Below are 17,500 nucleotides of genomic sequence, written 5' to 3'. Positions count from 1 at the left end.
ATTGGCTCCGCCGCCCTCCACGTGATCAGCCAGCCTACAGCTCAGTGGCTGCGGCGTGGATAGGGGCGGGAGGGAGAAAAAAATCCCGTACGCGGGCGGGTGTCCACTTCCGCTCCTGCGCGCTGCGGGGCTCTGGGACGGTCACCGGCCGCGTGAGGCGGAGGGGGTCCGCGCGCGCCCGCCGCTCCCGGCTGCGCGTGCCCGCGCGCTCCCCGGCCCCGCCGCCGAGAGGGGCGGGGCGAGCGGGCGCCTCAGGCGGCGGCGCGGGTGCCGGTGCCGGTGCCGGTGCCGGTGCCTGTGCCTAGGCCCGGTGCGGGCGTTTTCGCCCCACCCCACCCCGCCCCACCCCATTCCCCACCGAACGGGGCAGGATGAGCGGTGAGGACGGGAACGAGGAGTTCTACCGGCAGCTGCAGCTCCAGCAGCAGTACGAGGCCGAGCCCGGCGGCGAGGGCGAGTCCGACCCCTTCACGTACGTGGATCCGGCCGATGGGGCCGCCTACGAGTGGGACCGGGAGAAGAAGGCCTGGTTCCCCAAGGTGGGTGCGGGGGGAGCCTCAGCGCTACCGGAGGGCGGGCGGGCGGGCCCGCTCGGCGCTCCCTCCTCCCTTCCCGTTGTGAGGAGCGGCCTCCTTGGCGGGCTCCGGCCCGCTGTGGGGGGGCCTCGCGGGGTGCCTCTCCCTCCGCCCGCGGAGCGCCGTGGGGCAGCTCTTTCCCCGTGGCATGCCGAAGTTTCCCCGAGGAGGGGTGAGAAAGAAGAACAGTTGATGTTGGGAGTCCTCAGCACGGAGGTGGCTCACTTGTCTGGATTCAGCCAAGTAGATGTCTGCTGCAAAGCCTCTGTAGCGCTGAAACACTCTTTTTTTTACAGGCAAAACCACGGCAGCTGGCCTTGTTTCCATCTGTAACCTTACCGGCTGCTTTCTGCTCTTTTGTTGTGAGGAGCTGTAGGCTGGCTTTGCGCCTTGGCTGTGAATCTGTAGAGCTGCTCGGGCCTGGCATGAAGTCACAGTTATATTTGTGGATCTTAACGAATCGGTACTGCGTTTGACATGTTTAGGTTTTTTTTAATCACAGAAGCTGCGGTGATCTTTGTCTTTCTTTTGGCAGTGAAGAAGTGAACTAGTCTGTGAAGAGGTCTAGGTGAAAATGGACTAGTATACCCCTCTTTTATTATTCTCTGAAAACGATGCATGCGTCAAGATGTCCTGTTCTCTCTCCTTAGATCTTGGAAATGCACTTGAAAATTAAGTGTGTTTGGCTTAGAGGCATTCCCCAGAATGGAAACATGTTACAGTTTTTCATCTTGGTTTTTTTTAATTAAATATTTTAAGTGTAAAAAATGAACTTGCTATAACAATGTGGCTCTTCAAGGTGAGAGGGGACATAGATTTCATGTGTTGAGCCAATATACTGATCTGCGAGTGAAATAGTTTTGTTCCTATGTAACAATAAATGAGGGCAATTACTTAATATACAGATACGAAGATATTTTATAGCATATATTTCATAAATGTAATGTGTTGGTTCTTATTGTGACTCTGAATTCATTGCAATTCAGAGAATCTGAGTGAGAATGAAGCCTGTAGTGCCAAGTTTATATGTGTGTAAACCTAGTAAGGTGTCCATGTAGCAGATGGCTTACGGAGGGGTAAAAACATGTGAAAAATCCAGACTCACAAAGTGGAGCAGTGGAGAACTGAGTATCCCTGGCTCCCTGTGGAGTGCTATATCCAGTAAGCACAGTAACTTTTAAAAGGGTTCTTTTATTTTGTTCTTTTATGTATCTGTCCTTCTTGGAAGCATTGGCCTTTCCTAAATGCCTTTCTTATCTCAAATTTCCATCTTGGAGAGGAGATAACATTAAGGGTTGGACAGATTATATAGGAACAGCAAAGTTCATTAGCAAATATGATGTATAGTAGAAGTTGGTAAAGAATCAGTGTGAAGCACTATGTGTTATAGATCACTGAGCTAGATATCATACTATTTCAGGTTACTTCATTTTGCTGATGATTATTCAACAGAGTGTTTTATCAAAATAGATTTAAGAGACCACAGGAGCCAGAAGTTGTAGTTCTTTATCTACTCCATGAGCAGTAATAAGATTCCTATCTCTTTCTCTGACAAAAGATTAAAATATTCTGACTGGTCTAAGTAATCGTCATTTACAGACTAGTATTGCACCACTACTCTACTTTGGGAATAGAGTGTCTGCTGAATTTCTACTAAAGCATGTTTCAAAGCAGTGCAAAAAGTTAGTGATATTAACTGTCAACATTCCTCAGGAAAATTTGGAGACAGTCAAGTATTTCATAAAAGTGATTGCAACTTTGTGTATTATTTAATGATTTTTCTTTCAATGGTACTGTATTGATGGATACCAACTCTTTATGGTCCTTCACAGACATAGCACAAAATCATATGTTGAATTAATGTGCCTTCCTTCATCACTTGCTATGAAAAAACAGACATTGCATGTCTTCTGTAGGTGTAGGGTATCTGTTCTTCATTTGGTTAATCTATTCCTTTCCATTTTAGTGTGACCAGTAGTTGATGACATGCTACCATGTCCTGTAGTATGGTCTTTCTTTTCCTATATGCTTAGTTGCCCCAAACTGTACAGCTGTGTGGGTATGGAGGTAGAACTGATCTCTTTCTGTGATGTTCTCCACCAGAACTGGATTGAAGCCCCAAGTAAGAAATTCTGTGAGTGCTTGTTTTCCATGCAGGCATGGTATGACATAAGTTCCAATAAAAGCCTTTATACTTGTGTAAGTTCCTTTATGCTTGCGAAAACACATTTTAAAATGAAGTAGTTGTAATGGTATATATGGTAGGATGATAGCATATTACGGAAAAAAAAAAATCTTCGTTATGACTGGCAAAATTTGACAGTCCATGGTAGATAATTTACTAAGAATAAATTTAGCTTTACATGAGAATGGGGTTCTCCCGAAGCTGAAAAATAATACTGCTGCAGGAAGGTGGCTAGTTGTTGCAGGTTTAATCACTAATTTATCAGTAGGTTCTCTGATGAAAATGAATAATATTGTTCACCAGAAAGCAAAAGCTTAATTCTCTGGATTTCATCAACTGTGAAACTAAGGATTTGCTAAGATTGCTAGTGTCCAGTATAAGGAACCTTGTTAGAACATGAAGTATTCTTTTCTTCACTAAAGGTGGTTGTACTCTTCCTTTCTCTTGGCATTGTGTTATGTCACGTCTGTAAGAGCAGCTGCTTACATTCCTGATCGAGGTGTGTTGCAAATCTTGTTTAGTGTAGGAGCTATTTCATGCTAAACTTCTAAGGTATATGGGGCTCCACAGCATCTTGCATTATTCATGACAAGCCTGTTACTGTCAATTCTGCATCTTTGATTTGTCGTAATAAAAGCTTAGGGTTGAAATATCAAGCTTCCCATCACTACGGAAGATAAGAGATTGCATTGTTATCATTGACACTTACTACTGTCTGTTGTACCGCTCTCTTACAATAGCTTAATGACATTAAGTTTTGTTCCCTTTTGAATACAGATGAAGCAAGTGCCGCACAGGTCAGAGTCAGATAAAATTTTCAAAGGTTAAGGCTCAGCTTTGGGAATAAATCATTTCAGAGTGTGTAACTTCAGAAAGTACTTCATAGTGCAGGGATGCTAGCAAAATCAGCTATGATGTATTATCTCTTTGCACATTATTGCTGGTGGCTAGTATTAAAATTTAACTGGCTGGAAATACTGGGGGGTGTAATTTGTAGGGGTTTTTTGTTTTGGTCTCTAAAAGATAGACATTAGCCAATCTTATATTTTATCCAAACGTAGTCTCTCTCTAGAAAAAAGCAAGCTAATTATTTATCTATTAGTAGGATATAAAGTAGAGTATACGGCCTTATAAACAGTGTTAAGATGTGTCTCCATCTAAGTGCAATGTTTATTGTCTATCAACACAAATATGTGTCATCTCTGAAAATATTTATATGAAAAGGCAGATGCCTACAAATGTCAGTCATTCATCATCTGTGGATAAGTTGTTGGCTTACCTTCAGTGTCACTTTATCTCTTCAACATGGTCAGGAGCAGTTGGTTTCTGTCCTTCAGGCAAATCCAATTTATGTTGAAAGCAGAAAGTTTTGCTTGGAAAAAGGCAGAACTTCTGAAATATTTGTTTTAAATTTAAACTTAATGTGCTGTATGGGATTAGTATGTTAATCTAGTTCAGGTAATGCCTGAACTGATTCTTTTGTTGTGCGTATGGCTTTACAAAGATGATTTAAAACCAGTTTTAAAATACTGTTATTTTCTGTGTTGCCAGATTAGAAAATGCCCATCATGAATGCAGTAACATAAAACACTTACAAACCTGAATTTATAGTTCTTTGAAATTTTGGATTAATTTGCCTCATTTCTTCTCAGATAACAGAAGATTTCCTGGCAACGTATCATGCCAACTATGGCTTCCATGCAGATGATACAGACAGTTCATCTGCTTCTGGCACAGCAACTGAAAGTAAGCAACCAGTAAGTTCTAAGACATCAGGAACACAACCATCAGCAAATGAGAAAGGACCACAACAAACGGATCCAAAACAAAAAGCAGAAAAACGGAAGCTTGAGCCAGGTAAGTGACAACGGGTTTCCCTCTGTGTAGGCTGCAACCTGTGTAGTACTGAGTGGAAACTGGCAATTGCTCAGTGTTACGTACAGCAAAGATACAGGTTGTTCTGAAAATTTCCAGAATTATTTTAAAATTCTGTGGTACTCCCTAAGTATCCTCCTAAGTCCATACACAAGGTGGAAAAAAAGCAAATTAAGGCGTATTCAGAGCTTTTCCTGTGGGCAAGCTAAAATTCTTAGAAATCTGATGGAATGTGAACATTAGTGTATGCTCCCATGTTTAATATATTGGCATAACTGAATTAACATCTGTTTTTAGGATGGTTTCATGTTGAAGAAGACAGAAACACAAATGTTTATGTGACTGGTAAGTAATAGCATTTTTTTATCTACTTTGAGCTAAAGATGGTAAAAGAGACTCGTATATGTCTTGCTGACTTCTAATATTATCTGTGCGGTCTGCCACTTGCAAGCTACTTAATGTTGTGTTCCTGACTGCATAATGCCATTGTGACCTTTAAATTGCAGATGTGGGAAAGGTGGGAAAGTAATATAAGGGACATATTCCATGCTTTTATCTTTTAAATGTGATGTTCTGTGACCTGTGTCAGCCAAGTCACTGTTTTTCTTTAAGTAAGCTACAGCCAAGAAAAATAATTTCTGCAAGCTCTTGAGGAACAGGATAATGAGAACAAGTTTATAATGAGGTAGTGCATTGGCTACACACATCACTTAGTATTTTAATCTTTAATTTTTATTTGCTTTTATAAATACATAATTAAATTATTAGATAAGGAGGAAACAGTAAGTACAAAAAAAAAATCTGGGAATAGAATGAGCAAGTAATGGGGAAGCTCAAATGAAACTATCTGTGCATTTATTATGGTATTTCTCTACCTGTTTTGGATGTTGGGATGCTGTCTTTAGGTGCATACACAAAGGTGCATTTGGTGGTTCTGAGCAGTCACAGAAATGCACACACTTGAATTCTCAAAAATCTTGATCCAGGCCAATCTAGCATGGAACATTCACATAATTTTCTCCTCCATTTTTTTTTTTCCTTGTCCTCAATTCAAAGTTCAGACTTTAAAAACTCCATACGTTGTCAGTTGGTCTTTTTTGTCGAATTTGTGGGTGGAGAAAATAGCTGTCTGTTCATAGGTTGGGGTGGTTTTTTTGTCTCCTATCCCTAGAGATGCAGTGGAACTTAAAACTTGGGCAGGACAGTTACATTTCCCTAGGCCATTGTGTCCACTGCAATGTCAGTATCATGTATAGCACTAAAGCTCTAGGTCTGCACGTTAGGGAGCACAAAGATGTTGCTGTATGTTACACCTATTAAAAAGTAAAAGGATTTTCAAAATACTGGTACGAAGTAATGTTTAAATGGTAATGTCAAAAATATTGGTCCCAAGGGCAGTGGTTTCTTACACGGTGTATGTAAAATTTCATCCTTAAGTTTGATATCTTTCATTTAAAGAAACACTGTGGGGTTTTTGTTCTAATGAGGTTTTAAAAAAAATTGAATATACTCAAGCCTTCTGTTTTAATTTATTTTGCAGGTTTACCTCCAGACATTACAAAAGATGAATTTATACAAGTCATGTCAAAATGTGGTATCATTATGCGAGATCCTCAGACAGAAGAACACAAAATCAAACTGTACAAAGATAAGGAAGGAAATCTTAAAGGAGATGGCCTCTGTTGCTATCTAAAGGTCAGTGGTGCACTGAAATGCAGTTTTCCTTCCTGTTGAAGATAACTGTGACCAATGTTTCAGAGTCATATTTGGAAGATTCTTGAAATATCTAGAATGTAACTTAAAATGTAGGTGTCTGTTTTAAAGATTTATTCCAGAACTGCCCACTTATCTGCTTGTGCACCTCATTCATTTCCTCTTATCCACCCCCACCCTCCTCCTGATAATGTCCATAACACCTGCTGAACATGCCTCTACGTGTTCCTGTCGTGAGTGCCAGTGATTATGGGGTGAAATGGGGCACTCTTCACCTTTTACTTTGAAAATATGCCACTGTGTGACCAAGAATAAAGAAATAACGAGACAGGAAGGAACATACTGTAGTCTGTATTTACAGCTTTTAATTGAGAACTGGTTAGATTCAGAACTGTTCTTGCATTCTATGTTAACCTATACAAGTTTAGGCTGCAGTACTATTTCCTTCATTTGTTTCACTTGTGAATCGTTTGGAAAGTTAGTGCTTGCAAGTGCAATCTGCTTTAATTCTGCAAGAAGCATCAGGCAGTACTATATCAACTGCCTTGTAGTCTATGCTAGTTTTGTAATTTTAGTAGTTAGGGCAGTTTAGTGCACAAGTATAAAGACAGCGTGCACTCTAAAGGACTTTTAGGAAAACGTTAAAAATTACTTAAGAACCTCAATGTCTGCTGTTCTTGGAAAAGTGATACAAGCTTTATAGAAAGTCAGCCCCCTGAATTTTTTTTATTCTTGCTTTTAAGTACATCAGCTTGCTTGACCATTGCAGATTAGTTTTTATGACATATTTGAATGAAATGTATGGAGTTGCTTTTGGGAGCATTAATCTGCTATAACAGTGGTGAAGAAATAATGGGGTTTTGATAAAACATTGCCAACTGTGTGTCAAGAGACTTGGAAGAGATGTGGCATTATGGTTTTCAGTGACAGGGAATTGATTCTTAGCACAATCGTCTTAATTAAGTGTTATTGGAATAATTTGACTGTGCCATGTGTTTTAAAGCTTGTGTTCTGTTTTATCTTCAAATAGAGAGAATCAGTTCAACTTGCATTGAGACTTCTGGATGAGGCAGAAATTAGAGGCTATAAATTGCACGTTGAAGTTGCAAAGTTTCAACTGAAGGGGGAGTATGATGCAAGCAAAAAGAAGAAGAAATGTAAAGACTACAAGAAGAAGTTGTCTCAACAGCAGAAGTTTGTATTTTTTATTTCAGTAAAACATTGCTTGAATTCTAAGTGCTTTTAGTAAAGCTGCTTTCTTTCAAACGCAGTGCTAAGTTATGCAAAAATCGACAGCAAAATAGCTTAAATAATACACATTTGGAGGGGAGGAACCCCTAAATTAAATGTTGGCATAAGGAACTTCATGATTGACACATTAAAATAATATGTAGGGAACCAAGGGCTTTTCAGTTATAGAAGAAAGTATTACAACTCTGGGGAGATAAAAGACTTCCCCCCCCCCCCCCCCCCCCCCAGTTTGTGAGAGTGTGCAAGTCCTGTCACCATATCTAGGCTTACTTTTTTAAGGTAATAACACTCTGGGTGTCCACATGTTGTACCATACTTTGCTCGTTGCAAAGGACAAGAGATGCTAGCTTCCATAGGGGCAAATACTAAAATATCTCTGAAGTTTCCCCCAGACCTCTCTCTCTGGTATGAGATATGCTGGGTTTTTTAATTGTAGCTAGATTCATTGCTTTTGTCGCTTAAAAATTGTTTTTCTGCCTTTTGGAACCAAGAAGATGCAGATTAAAGAAGAAAAATGTTTGAAGTATATAGGACTTAATATTTTAATGAAAGCAGCATTCCACTAAACATTTTAAATAGTAATGCAAAAGTATTTTGCCATAGTTAAAGGGAACAAAGTCTACTTGACATCTTATCAATTAAAAATAAAAGCAGCGTGAAATATGTCTGCCTCAGAGATACGTTGCCAGTTCTTGCTATAAGAAGTCTCCAGTGTGGAGAGAGAAGTATGAAAATAATGAACTTGCATTTGACAGCAATTTGTGTGAATAAACTGACTTCAGTTGGTGTTCCATTTGAGTTGAAGAGCATAATTTACTTGCTGCTACCTTCATTGGAAATCCAGGTTTTCTTCAGCTGAAGTAGCAGATACAAGAAGGAACTTAAACAAGATTTTTTTTCCCCGCAAATATAAGATTTGAGATTTAGAAGTGTAAGTGCATGTGTCCTTTTTTTGTAATAGGATATGAAGTAGGCATTGCTACCGGAAGTCATTTTTTGTGAGAAGGCAAAGTCATAGAACATATGCCCTGAGTTACATTGCTAGTTTGTGGCAGTGGCTCTGTACACTGTGGAACAAAATACATCTTGCAGCAATGCCTATGTAAGACTCAAGGTGCTACTGCATGTTTGTTGAAATAAAAGCAGTTAAATTTTACCAAAGGGAATAGTGGATCTCCTTTTTTACAAAATAAGTTAGGAAAAAATGGTAAAATATTGACATTTTTATTATACTTGGCAGCAGCTGGTTCCTGTAGCTGAGATGATATTAGGAAGGAATTAAAACTTGAAGATTATTTTTTCAATGTTTAAGAAAATGCTTTGATTCTTAAGATAATTTATAGCCCCTCTGAGCATTTAAGTACCTTAACACCTCAACTGCTTTGTAGGAGAAGTGGTAAAACTGGATTATTATTGCATTTTTTAGAAGAGTAACTTAACTCTTTGTGTCAAAATACATGTTTTAGTTGATGTATTGCAAGAAATGCCAAATTAATGATTTTTTTTCAACAAATACTTGTAGAAACTGAAGAGAGCCGCAACAATATCTTCTTACTGTTGCTTCATTTCATTAGACAGCTGGATTGGAGGCCTGAGAAGAAAGATGGTGCAACTCGAATGCGACATGAACGCATCGTTATTATCAGGAATATGTTTCACCCAAAGGACTTTGAGGTAGGAAGATGCAGTTTGCTACTGTAAATTGTGCTGTTGTAGTTAGCATTGTCTGAACTTTCTGCCATAAGAATTTTAGCAAAATTCTAGGCAGATGAGAATAAAATTAAACTTACTGTTTGGGCAGGGTTTTTTTCCTGTGCCAAGCATTTCTTTAAAATTCATTCATCTGTTTCCAAAAAGCAAGACAAAGATACATATTTTTCAAATTGGCCTTTTTCACTGTGTGTATCCTGACTATTCCTTTTTGGGATGGAAAGGGGAGTAGACAGTAACTGTGTTAGAATGGAGAAGCCAGCACAAAAGCCTTGTTAATAAGTAGCATTTATTAAATTCAAATAAGGACTGTCTGCCAACTCGCAAGTGGCTTTGAAAATGCAGCATAACAACACTTAATTTATGAACTTTTAATAGATTGGCAGATGCGTTCCATTGGTGATTGAGCAAAAATAAAGCTGAGAAGTAAGTGCTTCTGTTTAATCTAATCTGTGTGATTGCTTTGCAGGAGGATCCCTTAGTCCTAAATGAAATCAGAGAAGATCTGCGGACAGAGTGTGAAAAGTTTGGTCAAGTAAAGAAGGTTCTCATCTTTGATGTAGGTATTTTTTACAGGTTGTGTTGGCAGAATTGATGTGATGTGTAAATGTCCAAAACATTTAGGATTCTTTAAATATGAGTGGAGCTTTTATTTGGTTTTGTATGTTTATTCCATGGAAACTTGACCTAATCTTCCACTATTTTAAAATTAGCTGTTTTGGAAATTAATTTTTAAGCACCTATCTACTTCAGCCTATGTAAAGGGAAACTCTGTCTCTTCTTGGATACATGTCTTGATCCAAACTTGGATACATGTCACAAGTTTGAAAGTTTATAAATACATTTATTTGTAGCTAAACTAGCTGAAATGTTTGTTTGTTTTCTGTGTTAAAGTCTGTTTTGTGTACCAATAGAACAAAATGTGTAAACTTGCAAATTTAGTTTTTCAAACACGATTGTGTATGATCAGGACGGAGCTATATCCTGGTGGATTTTTGTAAGACAATCCAAAAGATCTTGGAATAAATACACTATTTAGAAAACTATTAAATGGAAGTTGTCTCTCCTTACAGCGACACCCTGATGGCGTGGCTTCTGTGTCATTTAAAGAAGCAACAGAAGCTGATCTGTGCAAGCTAACTCTAAATGGAAGGTGGTTTGGTGGCCGTCAGCTCAGTGCTGAAACATGGGATGGTGTAACAGATTATCAGGTAGCCTTTCATGGTCCTATTTCATCAAATATTTCTTCCAAACTGAAAATCTGTTTTAATTTGAGAAGTGCTTGGTGTTCCCATCCCCGTACCCTTCCCACCCCTGCCCCATCTTGCTTCTTGTCAAAAACTGCTAGGATGTCTCAAAAAAAATCATCCTTAATTATTCAGTTTAGCAAAAATTTAAAGGCCCTGTTTGATGTTAAAAATTGTGTGTTGGAGATGTCAACTTAGAGGATTAGCCCTGTATGTACAGATCGTTAGTTCCCAGTCAACAGGGCCTATTGAAGTCTTGAGATATTACTGCAATATAAATGTTTGTATAATTTTATCTGTGTAAATACTAATTTTTACAAGTATGACTTTGTAATGATGTGTATAAACATATTTTTAATAGGTGGAGGAGACTGCAAGAGAAAGGGAAGAAAGGCTCAAGGTGTGGGGATCATTTTTAGAGGATCCTGATGCAAAGGAGCAGCAGCCTACATCTGATTCAGATTCCGCAACAAGTAGCGTTAAACTGCCTGAAGGCAGACAACCTTCAAAAGTTAATGACACATCTAAGGATGTAAATGATGAAGCCCATAAGAGGGAGAATAATGGTGAGGGCATTAATGAAGATGGTGCTCCATCTACAGACAGCAGCCTCGTAGGCAGTGATGTTGAAGCAGATACATAACATTTTTAATGCTTTATGAAAGCATGGTTTTTAGGGTGATGTTTGAGTTTATCCCTTTCTTCAGGGTGACTGCAGACAATGTTCATAGGAATATATGCATATTAGAATGTCATCAACTGTGTGCTTTGACGTTTTCATTAAAAGCAGTATTTAATGAGATTCTAAAAGTTTGTATTAATTGGCTGTTCAGGTAAAGTAACTCAAGTTGCCAAGAATGCAGTAAAACTCATCAGGCTTCTTTTGTTCTAACTATGCTTGTCAGTGTTTCTTTATGTAAGTGTGAAATATGTTCCAACTCTTAAGTTCATGTAACTGTGTGTAAATTAAGTAATGCAAAGCTATTACAAGACTTGTGGATTTTACTGTTAATTTTACTGTACCCCTTGGAACTCGGTATCTCATCCTCAAAAATGATTCTTGTCCTGAGTACTTTGGATCATTTTACGGAACAGATGCTGTGATACACATAGGGTGAATGCATTGGATATGTTGCTATGCATTAAGTAGCAAATGATAAGAGTAGTACCAAGTCGCAAACTTAAAGGAAGTGGAAAACAAACAAGGTTGCCATAGCCAACATAAGGCAAGCTGAGTGAAGATATGTTATTAAATCACAGCATCCAGTAAATTATTTTTTTCTTCCCCTGTTTAGATCTTCTGTTGATTCTTAGATCTTCTGTTGAGGCTGGAATTATGTCAAGGAGACTAGAAATGCATGAGCACACACATTCTAGGCCATAATGAAATAAGACTGATTTAAACTCTTATGGTCTGTATGCAGTAGGTATGCAAAATAGGCTTTTGATTGATGTGTTGGCTTTGTTTAGTTTTTGCTTTAATATTACAGTAAAGGTTTTTGTTTAACTTTGTTAGATGATGAGCGTGAGTTCTCTTCAACATTTTAGTTTAGCCTTATGTGCTCTCCAAAGTGGGGAGGATCTCCCATATTTTATAAAATTTAAAGGCTTTTGGCAACTTGAACTACAGTTTGTTGTGCAAAAGTTAGAATGCTTGAAAAAATGCTTTCAAATAATATTCTTTTATATGGAAAAAGCAAATGCTATCCCTCTTAGAAATATTTCCAAAAGCAAGGATTTAGAAGACTTTCTAACTTTAGATATCTTAATAAGTGGCAGGCTTTCAAAAATAACTTTGGGGGAGCTGTTTTGGGCATAGTCATTCTTCATTTAGAATCCCGTTATTTTCATACCTAAGGATGGAAGAATATGGATTTAGGCACTAAACAATTAAAATATTGGTGCTAAATTCATAGCATGCTGTTCATATGGATGGTTACTAGTGCACATTTGTAAGGAGGATCTTTTGAATTTTTTAAATGCATATTGGATTGCAAGAAACCATAGATGCTAATTCTTATATTTCCATCCTGAAGTATTTGGAATACTCTGAAAATTGGTATCTTCAAACTTTGTGCTCTGAGATTACCATCTATATTTTTCTCCAGAAGTCTATGTGGTACACTAAGTTTGTTTTGGGTTTTTTTAAAATATGTAATTGATATGTATGGGTAGCTATGCCAACCAGAGCATCAAAGTTAACACTTGCCACTGTGGTTATAAATTATATCTTTTTGTGACAAAATATCTGGTTTTACAACAGAGATGATATTTGAATTCAGGGTTTAAAAGTCTGGGGACTCGTTATAAGCTGGCGTGACAAATTTCCAATTTCAAGTTGCATTATAAAAAAGAGCTGTAACTCTTGCCAGCTAAGAAAGACCATTTTCTCATCTTTACAAGTGTGCGAATTGTACGTTTCAGCAAAACAGGTGTTTGAACAGTTCAGGGACTCTGAAATACTGCCTGGTGTGTAGCTGCACGTAGTGGCATATTCGGATTACCTCTGTGGGTTGTGTTGGTTCTGCCTTAGTTATTTTTATGGGTAATAAGCACCACAGACCTTTGAGGGCTGAAGGTTTTGGCATATGAAGGATGTAATTTAGTGTGGTGGGTGTTGCTTTCAGTGCTCCTTTTTTCTTCCAGCTTCTAGACTCCAGGCTTTAGATCTGTTAAGACTATTGTGTTTTGTTAGCTTTTTTTTTTTGAGAGCCTAGTCATATAACACTCTACACAGTTAAATCACCTGTTTTACAGTGGAATTGCAACTGATATAGGGAAACTATTGACAAATGTATAAATATTGTACAGTTCTATGAAGCCTTATCATGGTATCAGATATAAAAAATAAGGTTAGTGTTAGTGTTTGAAAAAAGACTTTGAAAAATAAAGAATCATTATATGTGCAGTAACCTTCCTCTCTCCAATTGATGTACAAATTTGATTGGCTTGCTTCAAAAGTCAAACGTGATGTTAGTCTTTTCACCTTTTCCTCTAGACTTCACACTGAAGTAGAGCACCGACAAAGACTGAGACCAAATGCTTTCCTGGCTTTCCTATTAACTAGGATTCTTAAGAAAATAAAAGCTGTTTTTCCATGAAAATATGTTGTTCTGAAGTGCGGCATTATACTCAAACTGGTATTTTCCTTTCGTCTACCTCTGTTATTCCCCAGTAAAATGTAAAAATATATTTTTATATACTATTCATTGAGTTATTGAGGCATTTAATAGTCTATGGAGAGGTTAATGCAGCTGTGACTTTCTTTTCAGCAGATTTTCACTGAGACCAAATTCTTTTGATGTTTTCCTTTTTTAAATAATGCAAATTTTTATAAATTAATCTGAACATATAATAAAATTTTTCACAAGTTAAAATTACTATTTTGAAGTATGATTATGAAAATCTTGTAGTATAGAGCAGTAAAGTTTAATACCAAATTTTAACAAATCTGAAGCTGAACAAGCTTTTTAAACTTACATTTTTTTCTGACTGAGCATCATCATAAAGAAATTGATAAGTTAAAACCCCAATGCAATTTTCACTATATTTGTTCTTTAATTAAAGTGCTTTCTAATGATTTGTCTTGCTCATTAGAAGTGACAAAATTAAACTTTTTGCTCAGTTCCTGATTTTTCTTAGGTTCTATTCCAGTGTTCCAGTATACTGCATGTTCCTTCATCCCATGGCTTGGTGAGAGATTCATTTTAAGAAAAGCTGCCTCCTTCCCTCTGTATATTATGAAAACAATAACTAGCAGCAGGTTGAAACAATTTGTGGATAATCATTGTTGCTCAGTTTTGAACTGGAGAAATAGCTGTTTCTACTAATTTGCACAGTGTGACAAAATGGATGTGAAACTACTTAAATATAACAGCAGGGAAAGAGTATTAACTAACTGGTACTTCAGCATAATTTGGCATACATAATCACTTTCTTAACCATGCAATACAAAATCAGTTGCTTAGCTTCAAGATATATTTGTAGTTTGCTTTACAATCAAATGCTATTTAGTGGTTTGCTGGCAAGGTAACTGTACGGAGTTACAGGTGTTCATCAAAGATTACATGGTTTGAGGAGCATGGCCAAGGTAGACATCTGGAAACAAAAAGCCCCAAAAGAAAAGGCACGTAAGTTGTAGCGGGTTCTTGAATGTTCATATACAGCTGTAAAGAGAGAATTAGTTTCATTTTGCATCAAAATGTTTCTCTGTTTCTCCTGCTGACTTTTTAATTACTTTTTTAATTGAATTTCAGTCCCTCGTACAATTTACATTTTGTATAAGGATTGCAATTCACTTAAAACATTAGTATGTTAAATGCAGTGCATTTTAGCTAAAACATGTCGTAGATATTATTCAGTTAAGGTTAATCTATTTACAGTTACAGATACTTAGCTTAATTCACTTAAGAAAACGTAAAGGTATTGGATGCTTCATAGAAACCCAAACTTGCCTTTAAATTTTCCAGTAAAATCAATATCCATACCCTGAATTCTTGAACTGTATAACCTAATCAAATTCTTAAAAAAAAATATATTACCTATAGATTTTAATTGGATTTTAAATTCTTATTTTTATTTCTGAATTTGAGGAAACATACTGCAGTATGATAAATGAATTATGTAAGTTGTGTATTTGTGTTGATTTGACTTGTGTGTAATTTAGTGCTCATTATACAAGGCTTGAAGTCTCACTGTCAGGATACTCTGAAAGTTCTGTAAAATATTTATAGAATTATGAAATCTTTTGCAGCAAATTGGTTTTTTGCTCATTCTGTAACATGAAAGTATATTGTTAGATTAAACTTTTCAGTAAGTTGACTTGCAATTTTTCTGACAGGTTATTTTCTTTCAGTAAGTTACATTGATCATTGTCATCCTTTAGAAAACCAATATTAAAAAAAAAAATAATTTGAATAATACCTAGTCCTGTGACAGCATCTGAGAATCCCTTGATTTGTCTTCAATTTTGTTTCTTAAAGGGGTTGTGTTTTATACTACCTTTTTAATAAACAAACTCATGAACAAAACAGTCTTTTCTGGTTAGTTTTGAGATAATGTATTTGTCTTACTTTTTTCTTCAGTAAAAGATAGCATAGCACTTGGTGCCCAGTGACTTCAGTTGATAAAGCCTATGTGTTAACATGCCAGAGCTTTCCAACTGGAGTCCAGTAGGCATGTCGCTGGAACTGTAAGTGTTTACAGTGGGACATGGTATTTGTTCCCTCTTCGTGGGTTTTGTCTCAGACTTCATTCTGGCTTGGTGTGTTAATGGACCCTGCATGAAGAGAAAAGGAGCAGGAGGAATGACTGCAGACACCATAGTTACAATTGAGATTGTGTGCGCAGGGTTTGTTTGTATGAACTTCAGACTTCTTGGTGAACAAGCAGAACTTCAATTTTTATTGTTAGAAATGAAGATTTAAATTTTTGTTGTTGTTGTTTAAGGCTTAACATTTTGAATGCTTAAAGAGCACTGGAAATCAGTTGTTTCATAAACTACAAAGGAATAGGGATGATGATCCCATTTTTACCCAGTAGTTCTTTGGGGTGTTCACCCAGGAGCTTTAAACTGATGCCCTCTAACAACCTTACGAGTGCTTTAACTGCCTACCTAAGAGGAAATTCTTGAATGAGGTCTTGAAAAGCTTTAGCAGAAGGTATCTCTGCTGTATGAAACAGTTTAGAAAAAGGGATCAAAGCACGAATGACTGATGTTGAGGGCACTTGCCCTGCTGATAGACTGGAATCCAGTCTGTCTCAATGAAAATGTGTTTATGCAAAGAGTGTGTCAGTAAAAGACTAAGCACTGTCCCAGGAAATCTTACAGCCTAGTAGTTAAGTTGTTCTGGGAGATGGCAGAGGGCAGATTCATACGTATTTAGGCAGAGGGAATTGGATTGTGCTCTCCTACTTTCTGGGTGAGTAAACAAACTCTTAAGCTACTGCATAAAAGACAATGTCACCAGCTTGGTGACTCATTCCCCAGTGTATTTTTCCAGCTGAGACTGACAAATTTGACCCTAATTCAGCATTTCTGGAATGGCTGCAATTTGGTAATTTTGGTAAACTTACTACAAAAAAACCCCCAAACTATCTGTTGCTTGCTACCACCCTTACGGAACAGGAATGGTATTTCTATTTTCTGAAGATTTCTGTAGTCATTTAAACAGATCCAGTGACGAAGAGAGAGAAAATTGGTTATCCAGCTTATGGATGGAGACAGGTGATCTTTTCCTTCTTGCAGATGTTTATAGTTACACACTTAATGCTGAATATGCTATAACCTGGCATAGGAAAGTCCTTTCTGACCCTGGCCAAGTTTGGTTCTTTGCCATAACTTGTTTATCATCTTACACTAAACTCTTCCGAAGTCCAGACACTGTCGTCTTTATTGTGTACACATTGTCATAAAAAAAACCCTACTTAGAATCCGATTTTCCTCATTCCTGAAACCTCCTAACCTGGTTGACTTGTTGGAGTGCATTTCATGCATTCTTAGCAGATAGGCTGAAGGAAACGCCTAGTTCACTCACAGCTAGAGGCTAGAAAGCATGTAGGGAGTTCATGAACGTTGCTTGTCTCCTCCTGTAGTCACTGCAGAGTGCACATAGCCTGCCGGGGGAAGGATCCCAAACTGTTGGACACAGCATGACCATCCTACATCTGGAAAACCTTACTGGTGTGACACTGCTCATGACAGTGAGTTAAGGTAGGAGGATTCAATGATAATTTCAACATATGCTCACTGACTTTCTCAAATGTTCCCTTATTTGAAAGATACTTGATGAAAGATAATGCCTGCTTGTTAAATTATTGCTTAATACTTGGGAAGTGGAAATTTTTTTATTTTATTTATTTTTAAAACTGGTTTGGGCTGCATGAAATAAAGAACAGAGAGTTCCCTGTCTGATACTACAGTGATGGGAAATTAATAGTACTAG

The 17,500-nt window shown here is 37.7% G+C and overlaps 1 protein-coding gene across 3 annotated transcripts; it reads left to right on the top strand.

The window, feature by feature from the left end:
- The first annotated feature begins 109 nt into the window (after positions 1 to 109).
- Positions 110 to 17,185, top strand: HTATSF1 (HIV-1 Tat specific factor 1). Of its 3 annotated transcripts, none has more exons than XM_072876793.1 (10): positions 110 to 539; positions 4,413 to 4,617; positions 4,933 to 4,980; positions 6,176 to 6,330; positions 7,379 to 7,542; positions 9,174 to 9,273; positions 9,779 to 9,868; positions 10,383 to 10,520; positions 10,918 to 11,122; positions 17,151 to 17,185. In XM_072876793.1, exons 1-10 carry the CDS (start codon positions 372 to 374, stop codon positions 17,168 to 17,170), a joined length of 1,293 nt encoding a protein of 430 aa, XP_072732894.1. In that variant the 5' UTR covers positions 110 to 371; the 3' UTR covers positions 17,171 to 17,185. The 3 variants fall into 3 exon arrangements, with proteins under 3 accessions (XP_072732894.1, XP_072732892.1, XP_072732893.1); XM_072876791.1 differs by lacking the exon at positions 17,151 to 17,185 and adding an exon at positions 11,852 to 13,464; XM_072876792.1 differs by lacking the exon at positions 17,151 to 17,185 and having other exon boundaries at positions 111 to 539; positions 10,918 to 13,464.
- The last annotated feature ends 315 nt before the right edge of the window (positions 17,186 to 17,500 follow it).

Source organism: Ciconia boyciana, chromosome 12 (assembly GCF_034638445.1).
Source record: "Ciconia boyciana chromosome 12, ASM3463844v1, whole genome shotgun sequence".
Classification (NCBI taxonomy): domain Eukaryota; kingdom Metazoa; phylum Chordata; class Aves; order Ciconiiformes; family Ciconiidae; genus Ciconia; species Ciconia boyciana.
This window is presented reverse-complemented; position numbering and strand designations above follow the sequence as displayed.